The sequence below is a fragment of the Lagopus muta genome, chromosome 7 (genome assembly GCF_023343835.1).
Source record: "Lagopus muta isolate bLagMut1 chromosome 7, bLagMut1 primary, whole genome shotgun sequence".
In the NCBI taxonomy this organism is placed as follows: Eukaryota; Metazoa; Chordata; class Aves; order Galliformes; family Phasianidae; genus Lagopus; species Lagopus muta.
In genome coordinates this window covers 3416895-3435062 of record NC_064439.1, presented here as the reverse complement: position 1 = coordinate 3435062, position 18168 = coordinate 3416895, and the positions used below count along the sequence as shown (strand labels likewise).

General features: G+C 43.0%; 2 protein-coding genes across 2 annotated transcripts in view; one reads left to right on the top strand and one right to left on the bottom strand.

Annotated features, from left to right (window-relative positions):
- The window catches only part of TMIE (transmembrane inner ear), a 33067-nt gene that overhangs the window by 8892 nt on the left and 6007 nt on the right, over positions 1–18168 (bottom strand). The window contains exon 2 of the mRNA XM_048950531.1: positions 13598–13715. Within this exon, the coding sequence (XP_048806488.1) occupies positions 13598–13715 (118 nt within the window). The remainder of the gene's footprint in view (positions 1–13597; positions 13716–18168) is intronic.
- ALS2CL (ALS2 C-terminal like) overlaps positions 11044–18168 on the top strand; it is a 61334-nt gene continuing 54209 nt past the window's right edge. Inside the window, exon 1 of the mRNA XM_048950523.1 lies at positions 11044–11331. The gene's annotated coding sequence lies outside the window, so the exon portion shown is untranslated. The remainder of the gene's footprint in view (positions 11332–18168) is intronic.

The following is an 18168-nucleotide window of genomic DNA, read 5'->3' as shown; positions in this document are numbered from 1 at the left end:
ACCATCATGTACACCATTTCTTTGGTGTCAATTTCTATCCTAGAAGTTTGCCCTGTGCCAATCCAGCCTCTCCTAAGCAGAGGATCATGTTAACCAGGAACAACATCTGCACAATGTCTTCATATAGTAGAAGAGAAAAGGAAAGAAGAAAAGCACCATTCTTAGTGCTTTAGTTGAGATTGGTATGAAGTTACCACACGAAGTGAAGCAGGTCCACGATCCCTTTTTGCAGTTTAAGCAGTTTGCTGTGCAGACTCTGTACTGGAATCACATTCAGGGTGACATCACTAAACATCACTACAGGGTGAGACGCCTGGTGCTCCAGTGAATTGCCAAGAACAACATGACATTGCAATAACCTGCAATTAGGGAAGCAATCAAGATGCTTTTATCCCTGGTCTTCCACAAGGGTGAGCAGCAAGCTGAGAGCAAGACAGCTTTAGCATGCCTCACAGGAGAGCAAGGCACCCGTAAGGTGTTACTGGCACAACTTTGGCAGCTTGCAGTGGGTAATGTGAGCACATGGGGAAGGCATATGGATGGGTCTGCACTGATTTTCAGGGCTGTTTCCCCATGCACCTGACCGGAGAGCCAAACCACACTGCAAACAATGGGTGGCACAGCCCTCCTCATGCTGGCAGACAAAAAACCACCCCCAGCAGTGGGGCAAAGACAAGCCAGGCATAAGCATGCATTTGAACAGTGACAGAAAGCAGGGAAGCAATTTATTGAAAGGAGTAGGGTGTGTGCTTTTTCTCTACCGGCTTTTAAATCGGGATCCATTGTTTTCCTAAAAGCATTCTGCATTTCAGCTGAGCTGGGAAATCCTCTCCTAGCACTCAAGAAAACTAGCACCACATTTCCTAGGGACTGATAAATGCTGAGATTGTCAGCTTTCCAGTAAAGCATGGAAAGATGACTTTCAATGCCCTTGAAAGTCAAGAAGCCTGCTGCTATCCCAGCAGTTGGCTTAGCCCTGTGGGAAGGAGTAGGGGTTGTTGTACCCCCCAAAGATCCACTTCTTCTAAATTACTAAGGACAAAAGTGATTGTTGCTCCATGGCAATCATGAACTGGACTCTGTTTAACTTTCTGATGAAGTGCTGTACTGAGGTATTAGGGATTTATGTTGTTTTGGAGCATGAAATGATTCATAACCAGCCACTAGAGCAAGAGGGTTATGGTAAAATAACAGAGTGCTATTTTTTCTCTTCATCTCCCTTGCAAGTTAAGTTCAGTGTGTGGCTCAAGGACATGCAGAGGAATAAGTGATGAACTGAATGTCATTGTCTTTTACAACATTAGGCAAGTGCATAAGATTTTGGTACAGAGTGCCTTAGGACACTGAGACTGATGCCAGGAATACTCTGAGGGTTTTGGCTGACAGCTGAGCCAGCAGTGTGCGCAGGTGGCCAAGAAGGCCAGCAAGCACTCTGGCTTCTGTCAGCAATAGCACAGCCAGCAAGACCAGGTGATCATCCCTCTGTTCTGGCACTGGTGAGGCTGCACCTCAGTGCTGTGTTTGGTGTTGAGCCCCTCACTACAAGAAGACACTGAGGCCCTCGAGTGTGTCCAGAGAAGGGCAGAATAGCTGTGAGGGGTTTGGAGCACAAGTCTGATTTTGGACTTTGTGATCTTAAAGGTCTTTTCCAGCCCTAATGATTCTATGATTCTACAAATGATCATTTCATCGCTAATGGGAAATTATTGCCTGTTGGATTTCTTTGCTTTTCCATCCAGGTTAGACAGGAGGCTGTGGAATTCACCTCCCCTGGCTGGCATGTCCTGAAGATAAATGTGAAGATCAGTTGCTTTAAACTGTCTTTTTTACTGATGGAGACAAAGAAATATCTTTACAGGGTGATTGATCTTGTAGTAAGAAATATATTTAATGCAGGTCTGATAACTCATCCTGTGCACCTGCATTTCTCCTGTTAAATACAAACAGAGCTTGGTGTTGACCATCTACCTCTGAGAGCTGTGATCGCCTGAAGCAAGAGCCAGAGGCCAGACAGTGTAAACAGAGATTTACACCGAGGCATACAAATTATCCCTTCAGAAGAGGTGAATCTCATCCTTTGGAATGAAAGAGTGAAATTCTCATCCCATATCAGAAGTTTGGAGCCACCTTACTATCACCTGAGGATTCTTTATAATGAGGATTGCTGTTTAAAAATATCCATTCCCATAAGATAACATCACTCTCTTCCATGAGAACATCAAAGTAATCCTCTTACAAAAGCTCAGTACATGTCATGGCATCAGCTGAGCCCATTAACTGATGGGCCCATGCTCTCAGGGTAGACGAATTACCATATAAAACACCACATAAAACCTGCACTAGGGTAAGGTGTGCAATGAAAGCAGCTTAAAGATTTTCTTTGAGATAAGAATGGGTGCAGAAATCTTGATTGCAACTCAGTTGAACAGTGATAACCCAATCGGAAATAATGATCACAAATAAATAATGATCACTTTTTAATCCGAGTCCATAAGATGAGGCAACTGGGGGACTCATTAAGCTTGGATGTGATTGAGAACATGTTGTTTTGCTGTTCTTCTGCCAAGCAGAATACTGACTTGAAGCCTTGAATGTTTGTTAATCCTATGCTTTAATGATGCTGCTATCAAACAATATGAACAAAACAACATGAAGCCTCATTCTTTCATGATGTCCTTTTCTTTTCCAGGATTTCAGTTTTCATTTCAACATTTGAAGAAGGCTGAGAAGCCTTTGGAAAAGCACCCTAAGTCAATTACTGTCTTAACGTCTGTCTGATGCTTCGATGAGCTGAAAGCAATCTGCCTGAGATGCATTAGGTCCAGAAGGATTACCCAGTATAAAGGTACAGGCAAGGTACTGGATATCCAGTATAAAGCTTGAAGCAGTGACATCATTCATTGTTTCTTTATTGTCAAACTACACGACGCAAAAGAATCATAGAATCATAAAATGGCCTGTGTTGAAAAGGACCACAAAGCTCATCCAGTTCCAACCCCCTGCTATGTGCAGGGTCACCAACCAGCAGCCCAGGCTGCCCAGAGCCACATCCAGCCTGGCCTTGAATGCCTGCAGGGATGGGGCATCCACAGCCTCCTTGGGCAATCTGTTCCAGTGCCTTATCACCCTCTGTATGAAAAACTTCCTGCTAATATCCAATCTAAACCTCCTCTTTCTTAGTTTAAAACCAGTCCCCCTTGTCCTATCACTATCCACCCTCATAAAGAAGAGACAACCTGTGCTGCAAAACATAGTGGGGTCATTTTCAATCCTCTCTGTTGCAGACGGAGAAGAAAGAGCAGTGAGGATACAGGGGAGAAGGAACAGCAGAAGGTGAATATTGATGCAGAAGAAAGAGGAATGAGTATAGATAAAACAGCAGAAGACCAGTGCAGATGCAAGGTCCCTATGGGTCTCTTTATGGGGTCTCTCTCTGAGTCTCTATGGATATCTTTATTAAAAAATAAACGGTCCTGTGGTAATCACCATCCTCCATTCGGTGCAAATTTAAAACACGAGCTTTCTCTTTTCTAGTAACAAGCTCTGGACTGCTTTGCTTTTCATCTTCTAAAAATTATTTTCCCATCTTTTGTTTTTGTTTTCCTCCTTTTCAGTTACCTGACTTCAGCCACCTGTTTTTGAAGCAACAACGATGTTCTGAATTAGGAAGTCCGTTCTGATCCTGCACGCTGTGTTTTCTTACCACTGTGATGATTCAAGCTGACAATCCATCAAACCATTTTTCATTGCTTTTGTCAGCTTGATCATGCAAAATGTAGCTTTTCAAGAAGGAAATGTGTATTTTGTGGTCCTTTATGAAACGGATATTTTGAAGTCAACCCTTTGTGAGCTGTGATGGCAAAGGAAACGTTGTTATTGATATATTTTCTTTCTTCAGCAAATACTAAAAAACTCTGATTGGGGAAATAATAGGCTATCTCAAGCTAGAAGGGACCCATAAGGATCACTGAGTGCAGCTCCTCATAACGAGCAACTCTGAGACTTGACCCTTTGTCGATTTTTTGCCGTATTTCCATTAAACTTGACAGGGGTCAATGTCTTCCTAACTATTATGTCCTTAACTATTCAGGCTGGAAGAGCTGAGAAGTGGCTTCAAACAACTGAAATCACCTGAAAACATCATCTGAAGCACCGAGAAAATGCTGAATACCTAATTTGCCATAAACAATGAGGTGCCCCAGGTAAAATAATGACTGCGTGTTCACTCCCATTGGCTTGAATTGAAATGTTTTGTTTCTTAACCGAAGGGAGCTAAGAGAGCTATACACAAAAGTTTGAAGGGAGCTGTTCTGGCTTAAACCAAATATCCACGTGGCCAAGTTCCTTTATTCATGGTTTCTTTCCTTTCTTAATGAAATTTAGCACATCAACAGCAACGCTTCTAATTTAGCTGAGAAGTAAACTTAAAAAAGAAAAAAGCAAGAATAAAAATAAAACCAACTCAATTCTCTTAGGAATTAGGAAAAATAAATATCTTCTCCAGAGAACTCTGGTCTGCTACCTTAGCAGAGTTACGACTGAGATCGAAACGATCTCATAAATTGGATGCAAATTGGCTGCAATACACAGTAGGTTTGTTCCCTTTGAAGCTGAAAAGATAGCCTGCCACTGAGGCATTTAATTAACGTTTAGCAAAGTAGCCTGTGCTACTTTGAGTTAATGAGGCAGCCCCTCCATTGTTAATAATGCAAGCAATTAATGCAGATGTATTCAATGGCAAGCTAACCGCGGCACTCTTATTTAAATGCTTTTTGAGAATGCCAGAGAGCTGCTCGCTATCTGATTGAGATGATGTTTTAAGGGAAGAGGGGACGGTAAAGCTGTTCAAGTCCACTTTGGAGCTAGGATGATAGATGCCCCATCTCTGGAGGCATTCAAGGCCAGGCTGGATGTGGCTCTGGGCAGCCTGGTCTGCTGGTTGTCGACCTGCACACAGCAGGGGGTTGAAACAAGATGATCATTGTGGTCCTTCTCAACTCAGGCCATTCTATGATTCTGTGTCCTCTCCAGATCCCTTTAGCTCTGTATTCTACCCTATGGCAGTTCTTTCAAGGAAACCCTTGTACTCCAATTAACGTATGAGTTAATTAGTTAGCAAAGCTAGGAGTCAATGAACGAGGAGATCTAGACTTCAGACTTAATAGTTGTATCAATGTAACTCCAAGAAAATCACATCCAGCTCTGCAAAACGCCCTGAAGAGATGCTGACAGCACTGCTGAGGGGGGCTGGGGCTGCTCCAACGTTTGCTCAGCTTAACTGCAAGTCTGCACGCGATGTTTTCCTGGTGTCTGGAAATGAGGGCCTGTCTGCACCATTAGATCACATCAGCTGACCTCTCTGTATGTCGCAAGTTATTATGCTTAATTACTGCCTGAGTGCGATAATGCACGTTGGACTGAATCCTACTTTCCTCTGGGGAGAGCTGTTAAGCTGGAGCGTGTGGCATAGCTTAGTCACCTTCCCTGCCACTTTTATTTCACTAATTCTTATTTGAATTGACCTTGGTTTAATTTCTGGACTCTGCTCTTGCTTTATCCAGGAGACTAAAATAGTCTTTTAATGCCTTTATTCCTACTGAAGTCCTTCAGTGTTGCAAGTGATCTTCCTGATGAGCCAAGCTCAGTACTTAGAGAAGCTCTTGTTAGAAGATTCTTCTCCAGGTGAGAGGTTTAGCCTTTTTCTTTCCTGCTCACTCTTGTTTTTTCAGCACTACAGAGTTGCATGGACCTTTCCAGGACAGCATTCAGAGGTGCAAACAGCTTCCTGCCTCTTGCTGACATGCATTCAGGTAACTCTTTACTGCAGTATCACCCTGAACTTTTTGCATTGCTCTTGTAGTAATTATCAGATTTTGCTAATCCAGCCACTGGAGCCTATTTAGTCTGTAGATAAGATATATGTATATATTCCTTGCTGTTCATGGACTTCTGTCTGTATTAATTCATTACTCATTACTCCCTGCATAGCTCCTTCCACTTCTTTTTTGGAGATATATTGGCAAGGATGACAGCTTTAACAGCAGCTGGTTTGTATTTATTTTGAGATCATGGGTAAAAAATATGGGTTAGGGTTGGACATTTCACCAGAATGAGTGTTTCTTTGCAAAATTTTGCTCTGTCAAAGGAATGTGGGGGGGATGCGAGCTACTCATCAACAGGAACTCCATAGAACATCAAGTAGGGTACCCAGAGCAGATGGGGATGAAGGCCATCTCATCTTTCTGTAGACATCTGAAACACTTGTTCTTGAAACTCTCATCTGGTTGCTCTGGATGCCTACTCTGAAAGTGTCTCTTGATAGGCGAGATGAATCTTAGCAGTTAAATTCCCATTAGATGTTTTAGTTGGCAATCTGAGTTGTTAATTAACACAAGCTCTAATTAGATAAAGCTGCTGATTGCTTATAGTTTCTGTATCTTTTTTGAGGTCCTTTACACAATAATTCCCGAGGGTAAGGTTGATCTTTCTCTAACAATTTCCCCACCACCCCATCTTGAAGACTTGGAGCAGGGTTGGGATTTGCCACTGCAGGAGTGACACATGTAGGACTGAACCCTCCCCACTGCCACCATTCAAGGAGCAGCCAACACTGCAGCTATGCAAGGCAAGGTCTAAGGATGATTCTTTGTCTATTAAGGCAAAATACCTCTTTTCAAGCATTTATTCAAAACATAGTCAATCAGCAGGGCTTGTCTTTCTGCCAAACTAGAGGTAACAACAAAACCTTGGGTCCCAATACTCACATCTAATCTTGTGACTGGACAGATAAAAAAAGAGATGAGTATCTAATCTCTGCTTGCAGATTTGTCTACTGCCAGGCCCTGTAGAATCAGTAAGAGTGGAAAAGATCTCTAAGATCACCAAATTCAACTCCCACCATGCCCACTGACCACATCCCTCAGTGCCACATCTCTGCTGTTCTCAAACATCTCCAAGGACAGTAACCTCACCACCACACTGGGCCACCTGTGCCAATGCATTACCACTCTCTTGGAGCAGAAATTTTTCCTAATATCTAACTTCATGCAGTTCCTATGGACACATGGATTAATTACACCTGCTGAGAATGTGTGGGTTGTTATTTGCCTCATTCTGGGAATGCACAAAATCTTTATTAATCTTAAGGCTGGTGCTCACGTGATTTTTCATGAGATACTGGCGTTTGCCTCTTCATTGGGAAGAGAAAATGAAGAGCACATGAAGAGCAAATGGGTATTAGAATTGTGATGGTCTGTTGAAATAACAATGGTAATAATACATCAGAATTTGAAGGGCTAATCAAGTGGTAAATGGAGTTTGCTCAGGAAGAAGCAAATCGACCTTTGACTTTCAGCTCCATAAAGCACACACAAGTGATACTTGGCCGATGCAGATCTCATCTTGTGCACTGTGCATTGAAGCAGAACAGCTTCTTTCAGTCCCAATCTGTGACTATTAGTACACAAGTACATATCAGTGTGTACAACAACAGAAAATTAAATTAACATTATTGCATAAAGCAAGAACAGTACAGGACTCAATCTCTGGAGGTCCCTTGCAACCCCTATGATTCTGTGATTTATCATCAAGACAGAATATCTACTTGTTTGTCATTGGAGTATATAAAGAATGGCCTTTGTAAGAGACTGAATTCCTCTTAAGCACTCCCTTTTTGTGTCTGGCTTTAGCTACACATGCTACACCATTGTAAAGTTTGGGATTTGGACCACTTTGTAGGCACACATGCACTACAGCTGTGAAACAGAAGGAAATGTTTCACTCACAAATTTTCCATGTGACAACTTGGGCTGAGGGCAGTAAGGATGTCAAACTGTTGTCCCATGTAAGAGCCACTTCTTACCCCAAGTAGTTTTCTGTGATAGGGACAGTATTGTCTCGTTGCATCCACCTCTACCCCAGCACCTAGATGAGTGTTTCTCATATCCTGAGCTATTAGAGATGCAGCATTTGTAGATAAATGGCTAAAAAAGCACCATCTGAAGCATCCCTGAGCTGTACTAAATTGTCTATGCCTTCCTGGAAATTTTGCACATTAATGGAAACATCTGGACAGTTTTGGTATCCAAAAAGTTATAGTTATTTAATGGTGCAAATCTTTTGCCTGGCATTTGTACTTCAACAGCCAGAGCAAGCTGGTAAATAAAACCTCTAATGCTTCAAATTAAACTGCGTTCTGTTAATTGCATTCAAGATGTTTAACAGCTTTGTTGATGCTGATTAAATAATACTTCATTACTGGGGATGTGTTCGTTCAGTGTGAGCCTGCCTTGTTCTCTCACACTATTTTATGTTCCTCTTGGACCATTGGCAAGTTCAGGGCAAAGATGTCCAGGTAAGAAAAGCTTTGCATTTTGTACTCCCATCAAGGCCCCTGATGGCAGACCAGCTTCTTTAAGTCTACGTATTAGAGGAGGATTGACTCGTGATTAGGACTATCTGTTAACATTTTATTGGCATAGGTAAGAATGGGATAAGTAGCACCTCTGGTAGGACACAAAGGTGGGGGAAAACATACGGGAACTGAACCTTCAACCTGTGCAATCAGCTTCTGGTTTAGCCCACTGTTTTGTCACTCCGAGTCCAGGTAAGACTTATTTCCTAGTAACGGTAGACCTGCTGTGGATTTTAATTGGGATGTTCTTACGACATGGCAGGCTGATTGTTGAGCTTCCTTCCAACTTGAACCATTTTATAGGTAGTGATTAAACCTGTTTCCATGGCACCAGAGCTGTTCTGGTGCTACTGAACCAGCAGCACTGAATAATATAAATTAATTAAGATCTTCCTACTCATGGGCACAAAGTGGTCTAATGTGCAGTGCCAGCTTAGCTCAGCAGCTCCTTGGCATGATAAATAAGTGCAATTCAAAACCAGCATGGCCTTGAGCTGAGCACAAGGCATGAATCTAGAATGCTGCAGCTGAGTGCAAGGCTCAAGACCACGATTTCACAAATCTCAAATGTGGCAATGGGTTGAACTGACAGCTCTGCTGCTGTCCCACCCCATATGGAAATCTCCTGGCAAAGTCCCTCAGGCCATCCCACCTTCACCTTTAGTAAAGAGTCAAAAAGAATGATAAAAGATCCTCTCCCTGCCTGTGGTACCTCAAATACTGTGGTGCAGATGAAGATGGACTCTGTAGGAGCAACCCATGTCCTCTCTGAAGGGCTGGTGCCAACAGACCTGGGACTGGTACATAAATAACATACATAAACATGGTGATCAGCTGATCTGGGGGCTTAACACCAAAGTAAAATAAACAGTCTACAGGCTTGTGGTTTATGGTTGTTACTGTGCCCTATAGAAGGAAAGGGTGAGCCAGTGGAGAACACACTGGGCAGGCTGATGGCTCTCCTAGGGATAGATAAGGGCCATCTACTCCATCACAGCATCCTGTTTGGCAAAAGATAATCCTGGTGGTGCTCAGCCATTGATCTTCATGGATAAAACAGACTATGCAAGAGATTCTGACTCAATCCCATTGTATCAGAGAGATAGCATTGGGCCTCAGTTCCCTATTTATACCTTTCACAAGGAAATTTTGCGACACAGCAGCTAGATGACAATACTCCTGAGTAAATCAAGTCCTCCTGGCAGTGAATCCCAACTCGGTTGTGCACTGTTGTCTTATCAAAACCCCTTTGAGAAGCAGACCAGGTGCCACTGCTGTCTTTGCTAGATGCCCTGGTTTGACAGTAGTCTCCATTCTTATCAACCAGCACTCAGTTGTGCTGGGTGTGATGAGGCAGCCCTGATAAGGATTTCAGGGCACACCCTTAGGAGACTTCTGAACATAATGGTCTTGCTCTTCCTAATTAAAACATCCAAAGAAGAAGCTTTCCTTTAACCAAGGGCTGGTTGCACATAAATCTTGAGGGCAGAGAACAGCAGTGAGTTGACTGCTCTGCATATTAACTGTTAACTTTTTCTTCCTTCCAGGTTTTTCTGTAGTGTTTGCTTACTTAAAAAATAAACTTTCGTGTGCCTTCACCCGTTGCAGCAAAACAAAACAAAACAAAACCAAGAAGCATTCTTGATATTTTAGTGAACGAATAAGAATTATGCAATGATTGAACAAAGCATCCATCATTTTAGTGGGCATGCTGGTGAGAGGCTGATGGTTGGATGATCTTAGTGATTTTTCCCAACCTTAATGATTCAGTGATTCTATCCTTGAGAGTTATACCTGCAGCGTCACCTGGATGTTGTTCTGCCTCTGCTACAAATTTTCTTTCTCTCGTGACTTGTACTCTACCACAGGACAGAAGAAAAGGAAAAAGATGGAGAGGGACTGGGCTGAGAGGAGGAGCTGGAAGGTGGTTTCTTGCAGCATCTGAGCAAGCTGGCTATCAGGGGAGGTAGGAAAGCCTCTTGCTAACAGGTATGCAAATACTTTGGCTCTTCTGCTCTTAAGCAATAGAATTAATGGTTCACAACACTCTCAAAAATCGTACTATGACTTAGAAGATCTCAGTGAGCTTGCTCTTTTCAGTGGTGTGTGTTAAGTATATAAGAAAGTGCCTTTTCCTTTCATTACTTAAGGAAATGTGAAACGTTTTGAAGTTGGCCATTTTTCTGCCTTTTCCTGTGTGCTGGTGCCATCTTGTGGAAGTTGCTAAGAGCAAGAGTTGGAAGTAGCAGCTGGATCATGTGTAAGCCCTGTTACTCAGCAGGAGGAGGCTTGTGGGGTGGGAGAACATGGAGTACTGCCATACTCACCTGGTGGGCTTCAGGGGTCCTGCTGTGGAGAAGATCTGCTCTGGTTCTAAGGATGTGGGTACCATTAGTGTGGTATTTGTCAGGGATTTTATCTTTCTGGAGTGTTCTTTTCCCACTTTAACCAAAAGGAATCCAGTCTGAGTGCTCCACGACCACTCAGATCAAGGTTGGTACAAACATTAACTTCACACACATCTCAAATGATTAAGTAGGCACACCCTTAATGCCCTAAAGCATTGATAATGAGGTGAGATTGTAAACCAATGGGATCATGCCCAGGCCCTGAAAAGCCCTGGGATGGATTCTATATTGTTCTTAGTGCTATGAGATCACTGTGCTCTCCTGCTCTGCCTGGGAAGGTGCTTCTGGGACCAGGAAAACCTCTTCAGCTCTCCTTCCATTGGAAAAGAGATTTATTCTCTAGTTCTCTCAGTGTGATACTGAGGAGGAACTCAAGCTCACTCATACAAAAACCTGTGCCTGCTCTTGGGAGCTGAAGCTTTACCAGTAAAGCTGGGGAATCACCACTGCTTTGGGGATCATGAAGCAAAGGAAGAGGGACATGTTGTTGGAGCAAGATGCAAGAAATGGGTGAGAATTGACTGTGGGATTCAGTTAATTTAGTGTGGTTAAATTTGAACCAGCCCTGTTTTGATTTGGATGACCGACATTGATAGTTGTTTTCTTCACCTAATGATTGCTGTCCTCATAAAGTTGGCAGAATGCATAGCTTAGGCTGGCACAGCTGCATTCAATCTGCTGTGCTCACTGGGAGAAGTGGATTTCTCAAACAAAAAGCTGGAGCTAGAGGTGTGGTACCATGAACTGTATCCCTTCTGTGTTGTCATGTACTTAATCTTTTCATTGCTATGAGACTTAGCAAGCCTAAACCATGCAATTTCCTTGGAAATACTTTCCCACGTCTCTAGTAATGTGCATCCGTAGCAGTCTGACATAATGGGTGTTTGCTTCTTCCTACAGAAGGTTTTGAGTAATGAGTGAAAACTTAGTTGCTTTTTTTTTTTACTGTAAGTGGTGCACCATTTGACTTGTGTGGCATTTCATGTAGCCCTAAGCAACCCGGTATATATAAGCCAATTTTCTAACAAACAACAAAGTAATCAAACCTAAGAGTGTAAATTTCCTTACAATGGGATGTGCCTAAACCAAAGAAAACAACCTAAAATAAACCCTTCCACAAGTATGCTTGTGTTCTTAGTTTCCTGCTGTTAATTTGGATGTGTTTTTCACCTGGTGCATGGAGTCACCAGGATTAAATGCTTGGCTATGTTTAGTTTCCTCTGTAGAGGTTTTTGAGCTTGTTTGCCAAGGGTGTTGTGGCATGTGATGAATTAGGATAAGCACCATTGATTGAAAACAGGTAGCCTGTAGGAATACTTATCCTGTAGACTCTGGGTGCAGGGTGTGGTGCTTGCCTTGATAGGGAAAACAAAAGAAAGGAAAATGCTTCTAGTTGCTTTAAAATTGTCCCTGGTTTAAGCCCTATGGGAACATAATAGGGAGGCTGTTGTGAAAGGACTGCAACAGACTACCTACAGCAGCCAAAGAGGAGGCTGTGACAACAGAAGATCTAGGTGTGCCTAAGCCCTGGAGGCTGTGGAGGTGATGTCATCTCTGGAATGGGTAAGGACTTGAGGCAATATCTGAGCTGATGGGATTTACCTGCAGGGATGAGGGACAGGTTCTGAAGATCTGCTCATCCAGACCTACAGCAGATCCAAGGGAATTACAGATGAGGCAGCGTAACTTCATTTCACGGGATGGTTGAGCTTGGAAGGGATCTCTGGAGGACATCAAGTCCAAATCCTTGTTCAAGCAGGGCTACTTAGAGCAGGTTGCCCAGGGCCATGTCCTTCCCTGGCTAAAAGAATTAGTTAAATGCTTCACAAATGCGTAGAGAGTAACAGGAAGATGGGAAACAGAAATGGGTCTATCAAGTGTGACTTACATTCAATTGATCCATTTTTGTGTGATTTTCTTAGCTCAAGAAGAGAGCAGAAGATCCTTCCTTTGAACTTTGATGGTTATAGCCTTGTCCAAAGGGATATTCTCTTAAGCAAGCTTATGATGGTAGTTTGCAGTGCACAGGGAAGCTAGCTTAAATAATGTTCCCAGAAGGTGAATTGTGAGAGAATGAAGCTGGATGAAGACATTTGAGTGGAGAATCTGCTGTAGCCAAACAGATCCTCGAAGTGTGCTAGAAGAGTTCTTGATCCCATTACAGTGACTGGATGTGAGCCAGTGGCATCTTGATGACTGGATCCCCAAAGGACTTTTTTGAGTCTCAAAAGCCTTGCTAAAATCAAGTGAGGAGTCTTGGCACTGAGAATAACAGCCAGGTACCCTAATGACAGATCTGTTTGTGCCCACAGACCTCCAGGAGTTGGACTCGTGATCCTTATGGGTCTCTTCCAACTTGGGGTGTTCTCTGATTCTATATGTGGCCTGTATGGGTTATGTTATAGGGCAGGACTTTTGCCAAGTAATGTGACAGGGAAGTCAATGGCTGTGAGATACATCTGAGGCTGAATGTGGTACTGCAGCTGACACCGTCCCACCTATGGAGCAATCCCATTCTGCTCTGGGATGTCACCAGCTGGGATCAGTGCATTATAGTATGAAGCTATTGTGGCCAATCTGTGGTTCCTTCAAAGACTCCATCTACCCCTCTTTTCAACTCAATAATAAAACCCAGTGATGCCACTGAAGGCACCAAAGAGCCTCAGCCGGAGGCTTCTTTGGTCATTGGGTCTGTAGTCCTTCATGGATTTGGTCAGGCACAGATCCTACTGGAGGTGGAGCTGTGGTTGGTGCAAGGCAGAGAATTACAACTTACTGACTGCCAGGACAAAGATGGCAAAGATACCAATCACCTGCCAGAGGCGCAGCCCCCAGATCACCACCGTCTCTGAAGTGACAGGATCCGGTTTCTTTTTTGGGGGTTCTGTGGTGGCCTGAGAAAGAAAGATGGGGAAGAAGAAAAAAAGAAACGTGGTTTAGGATTTGCAAGGATCACTGTAGAGCAGCTAGAATGGGGAAGAGAGCAGGAACCACTGGAGTGAGCCCTGGTCTTCTGGCCTTGTAACAGTTTGGAAGTTTTCAGGGAATGGGAACTTTGCTAGAGATCGTTATCTAAAGCATTTGCTGTTTTGAAGTATGTCTGAAGTGTTGCCAATTTTTATGATTAGAAATAATGGCAAAAAGGTTTTCTTTGCTGGATTTTACCTTTTTCTAAACCTTTTTTTCTCCTGGGTTTAGGAGGATTTTTTTTGTTTTGTTTTAAAGGCTTAATTGCCAAGACATTTTTCTGTGGATTGCATTGCAGTGCCATCTTCTCTGCTATGGCTAGATCATGGAATCATAGAATCCTTAAAGTTAAAAGGACCTTAAAGGACTTCTGAAGGCCATTTAGTCCAACTGCCCTACAGTGAACAGGGATACCACAGCTAGATCAGGTTTCCCAGGGCCTTATCCAGTCTCACCTGGATAGTCTCCAAGGATGGGGCATCAACCACATCTCTGGGCAACCAGTTCCAGTGCCACACCACCCTTACTGTAAAAGATTTTTTCCTTATATTTAAATGAAGGTCATCCATCAAAAGGAAACAGCAAAAGAGCTAAATGTCAAGGCATAAAAGGAGCTGGCTGTTCTCCCCAAGATAGAGAGTGCAACACAAACACCAAGGCAGGCTTTTCAACAAAACCCCCATCCCACCACCTATGAACAAAGGCTGTGGGACAGGTTTGGGGTGGCAGCTGGGTTGAGTAGAGAACTAAGACAACCAGATGAACCTGTGGAGAAATGCAAATCCATGGCCAGGCACAGGCAAGGGCCAAGTACTTAAAGGCTAAAGTAGCTCCCATGGGTTGTAGCTCAGCCCTTGCGCGCTTTCTCACTTGGCCCCAGCAACCAGAGACCTCTAGGTGTGAGATGCTCTCAAAGCCTGGAGAGCATCTTGCTCCTGAGCCCTGGAGAAACACTACAGAACTATTGCCAGAACAGACAGGACAGATGTTATAAAGCTCAATGCTGACCTTTGAGTTTGGTTGCTTCTTTTAATTTTCTTCCCATTGTGCAATACTCTGGTAAGAGCTGCTTGCAGAAGTGGAATCTGCTTGTCTCAAGCTGGAGTTCTGGCACTGGAAGCTATTGAGTCTGTATCCTTCTTTATGGGCATTCCCTTCTTGACCTCGTGCCAGTCACTTTTTCTCTGCTCATGGAACTCCCACTGACTGCAGGAACTGATCTACCTGCTGTAGCTGCTGTGGGGCATATTATTTGTCCAAGGGGCAACAGGGCTGCAAGAAAGGACCTGAATTTATTTTATCTCCAGTTGCCCTACCATGGAGTTTCTGCAAGCTTATACCTCAGTGTGAGTTGGTGTCTGTGCTCTGAATGTCTAGAGAACTATGAAGTGTTCTCTTTGAAAAAGAGAAGGCTCTGGGGAGACCTCTTTGAAGTCTTCCAGTATTTGAAAGGAGCATATAAACAGGAAGGGGGAAAGACTGTTTACATGGGTTGATAGTGATAGGAAAAGGGGGAATGGTTTTAAACTGAGACAAGAAGATTTAGGTTAGATATTAGGAGGAAATTTTTCACTCAGAAGGTGATGATGCACTAGAACAGGTTGCCCAGAAAGGTTATGGATGCCTCATCCCTGGAGGCATTCAAGGCCAGGCTTGAAAAAAAGCATGTCTTGCTTCCTGCAGTGCCTTCCCTTCTCAGGCCATGAAATCATTGTTAAAACACAGCTGTAATGGATATTAGAGAGCTGGAGCTGCTCTCCAATTATTCGCCTATTTGTGCAATACAAATCATAATTTAGATTATTCCTAATGAAGGATGCTTCCCGTTGAGTCTGGAGTGCTTTGGCTCCCAGGGGATCCTATTCAGAGCTCATTTGTAGTGGTAGGACTGCTGCATGAGCCTTTTTTTTTTTTTTTTTTCCTCTCCAAGGTGCCTTAGTTACTCAGCACTGCATGGCCTTACCCTAGTGCTGGGGCTGGACGTGCAGCATTTAATGCTCAAAACCTAGAATTGCTGCAGCTAAATGAAGGGAGAAAGAATATCTGACCAGAATGATGTAGTCTTGTAGGGATATCTGAAACAAGAGGTAAGAATCTGTGACAGTCATTGCTGAAAGACATCTATTTTCAACTATAGGAATTCTTCAGAGTTTTTCCAAACCCTTTAGGATACTCTTTGGGTAGCCTTAACCTGAATCAAAGATGTTTGTTTTATGTGAAACACTCAGTGTGACTTCGCCCTCTCAGGAATCATAGCTCTCCAAAGGATGGGTCTGCCAGACTTGTTTCTGATGGGCAGCTGAGAAAGGGAGACAGATGTAGAGAGAAAAGCTGTTGGGCAAAGGAAACTGTGGGCTGAAGTTGTTCCAAGGGAGGTTCAGGGTTGATATTAGGAAAAATGTATTCTCAAAGAATGGTAATGCACTGGCACAAGCTGCCAAGGGAGGTGGTGGAGCCACCATCCCTGGAGGTGTTTAAGACCAGGGAGACGTGGCACGTGGGAACATCCTCCTTTAACTGCTGCACCATGTATGCAGAAAACAGAAGTGGAGCGTAGAGTAGGCAGTATTTTGATAATTAAAGGCTCTTCAGTTGCAATAATGCAGGAAGAACAAACTGCTGGATGAGTAAACAGAGAGTAGGTGAGATAGAGATCTAAGTATGCAAAGATGCATGGTCTTACCATCCATAGCAGGAAGATTTGTGGCTGAAGCATTTACCACCAATTTATGGCCTATTGTGGTGATATTTTTGGAAAAGTGTGTCTTTAAACGAGACTGAACTTGCTTTGCAGGGAAGAAGAGAAAGCAAAGTTGAAGATCTCTGCTACTTTCCTTGGTTTCACAAAAGTTCTTGATGTAAACCAACACATAAAGTAGCAAAGTATGTTGAATCTTTTAGGCAAAAGTTCAAGGGCAAAGAGCATAAAGCAAGACTACTGCTGAGTCCTGACCATTCATGCAGATGTTTAATGACATTCTTTATTGTGTTTTTAGAATGTGCGTTGAGGGCTGAAATATGCAATGAAATTACTGAAGCACAGTGATCAAGCTACTGCAGCTTAATAAATCATTGCTCATTTGTAGCTATGTGCATGCAATGGGACTCAGTGACAGAGGGCTGAGTCTGCATTGCTACACCTCTTGACTGAAAAAGCTTTCCAAACTCATAAGTGGATGGAAAGATGCAGTGCTGGCCCATTCTTAAACCTCTTAGCTTTTGGAGATTGCAAAGCAGTAAGCAGGAGTTAAAAAAACATCTTGAGGAAAGTAATTTTTAGTAGCTGTAGGAAAGTGGAGCTGTTGACTTGTGCTTGACAAGAAGTGTTAAGATTTGGAGTTACTGGTATGTGCTTGGCAATAAATGCCAAGATAAAAGAGTGATTGGATCGGAGGCAAAAGGAAAAGATGTAAGGAGTTGAAACAAAGGAGAGATGAAATTGTGGAGCAAGGCAAAGCTCCAAAGGGGAAAGCCAACCAACCAAAAGCTCACAGAAATAGTACTTAGAGCTCTGTAAAGAGTGAACTTGTGCCCTTGGTCACAAGTGTGTTCCAGAGGTGTGAGATGTACAGGTGGATGAAGACATTGTAGTTAGAATGAGGAAAAACAGCTTTGCTTTATCTGTGCCATGCATTACAGACTCCAGAAGACTGGAGTCAGCTGAGAAAATTTCTGCAAGAAATATTAAGCTTTGTCATTAGCTGCAGGAGGGTGTTAGGAACATAGAAGATGCAGGGAAAAGCAGCATTAGCAATACCCAAGTAATAATGGAATAAGGATGGGTTTGGTGGGCAAGTAGATGAGCAAATATATATTAAAAAGATTATGTAAGTGTTGGAGGTTGATTGTGTAAATGTTGGAGGTTAGCCTCGCTGCAGTGTTCCTGCCACATAGGTAGCTGGGCACCATCTCCAGGAATATGGAAAACGTTGGGAATGCAGGAGGAAAAAGAATTGAGCAGGAAGGAGTAAATGAAAGGTTATAAAGCTCCCTGTAAGCTCTGTGCTGAAAGAGTGCATAATTGTGTTATAGCAAAAAGTATCTTATGGATTACTGAAGTAGCATAATCTTAAATGTAAAGAAGGTGATGAAAACCTTAGTAAATATCCTATGTAATCTTTATGGAAGATCTGCTGCTCTAGAGAGCACAGATGAAAAGCAGGCAGCGTACAGCACAAAGCCTAAAATAAGATTAGACTGCCATACTGAGAAAGGTGAAATCAACTCCTACCCAGAACCAATTATGAATATTAAGCCCAAAGATAGACTGCTGCTTTGGGCCTTCCTGGAAGGACTGTAGAATGACTGGACTGCATTGACTACATCTCCCATGGAAACTGAGGCATTCAAGTCACTTGTTGACCACAGAATCATAGAACA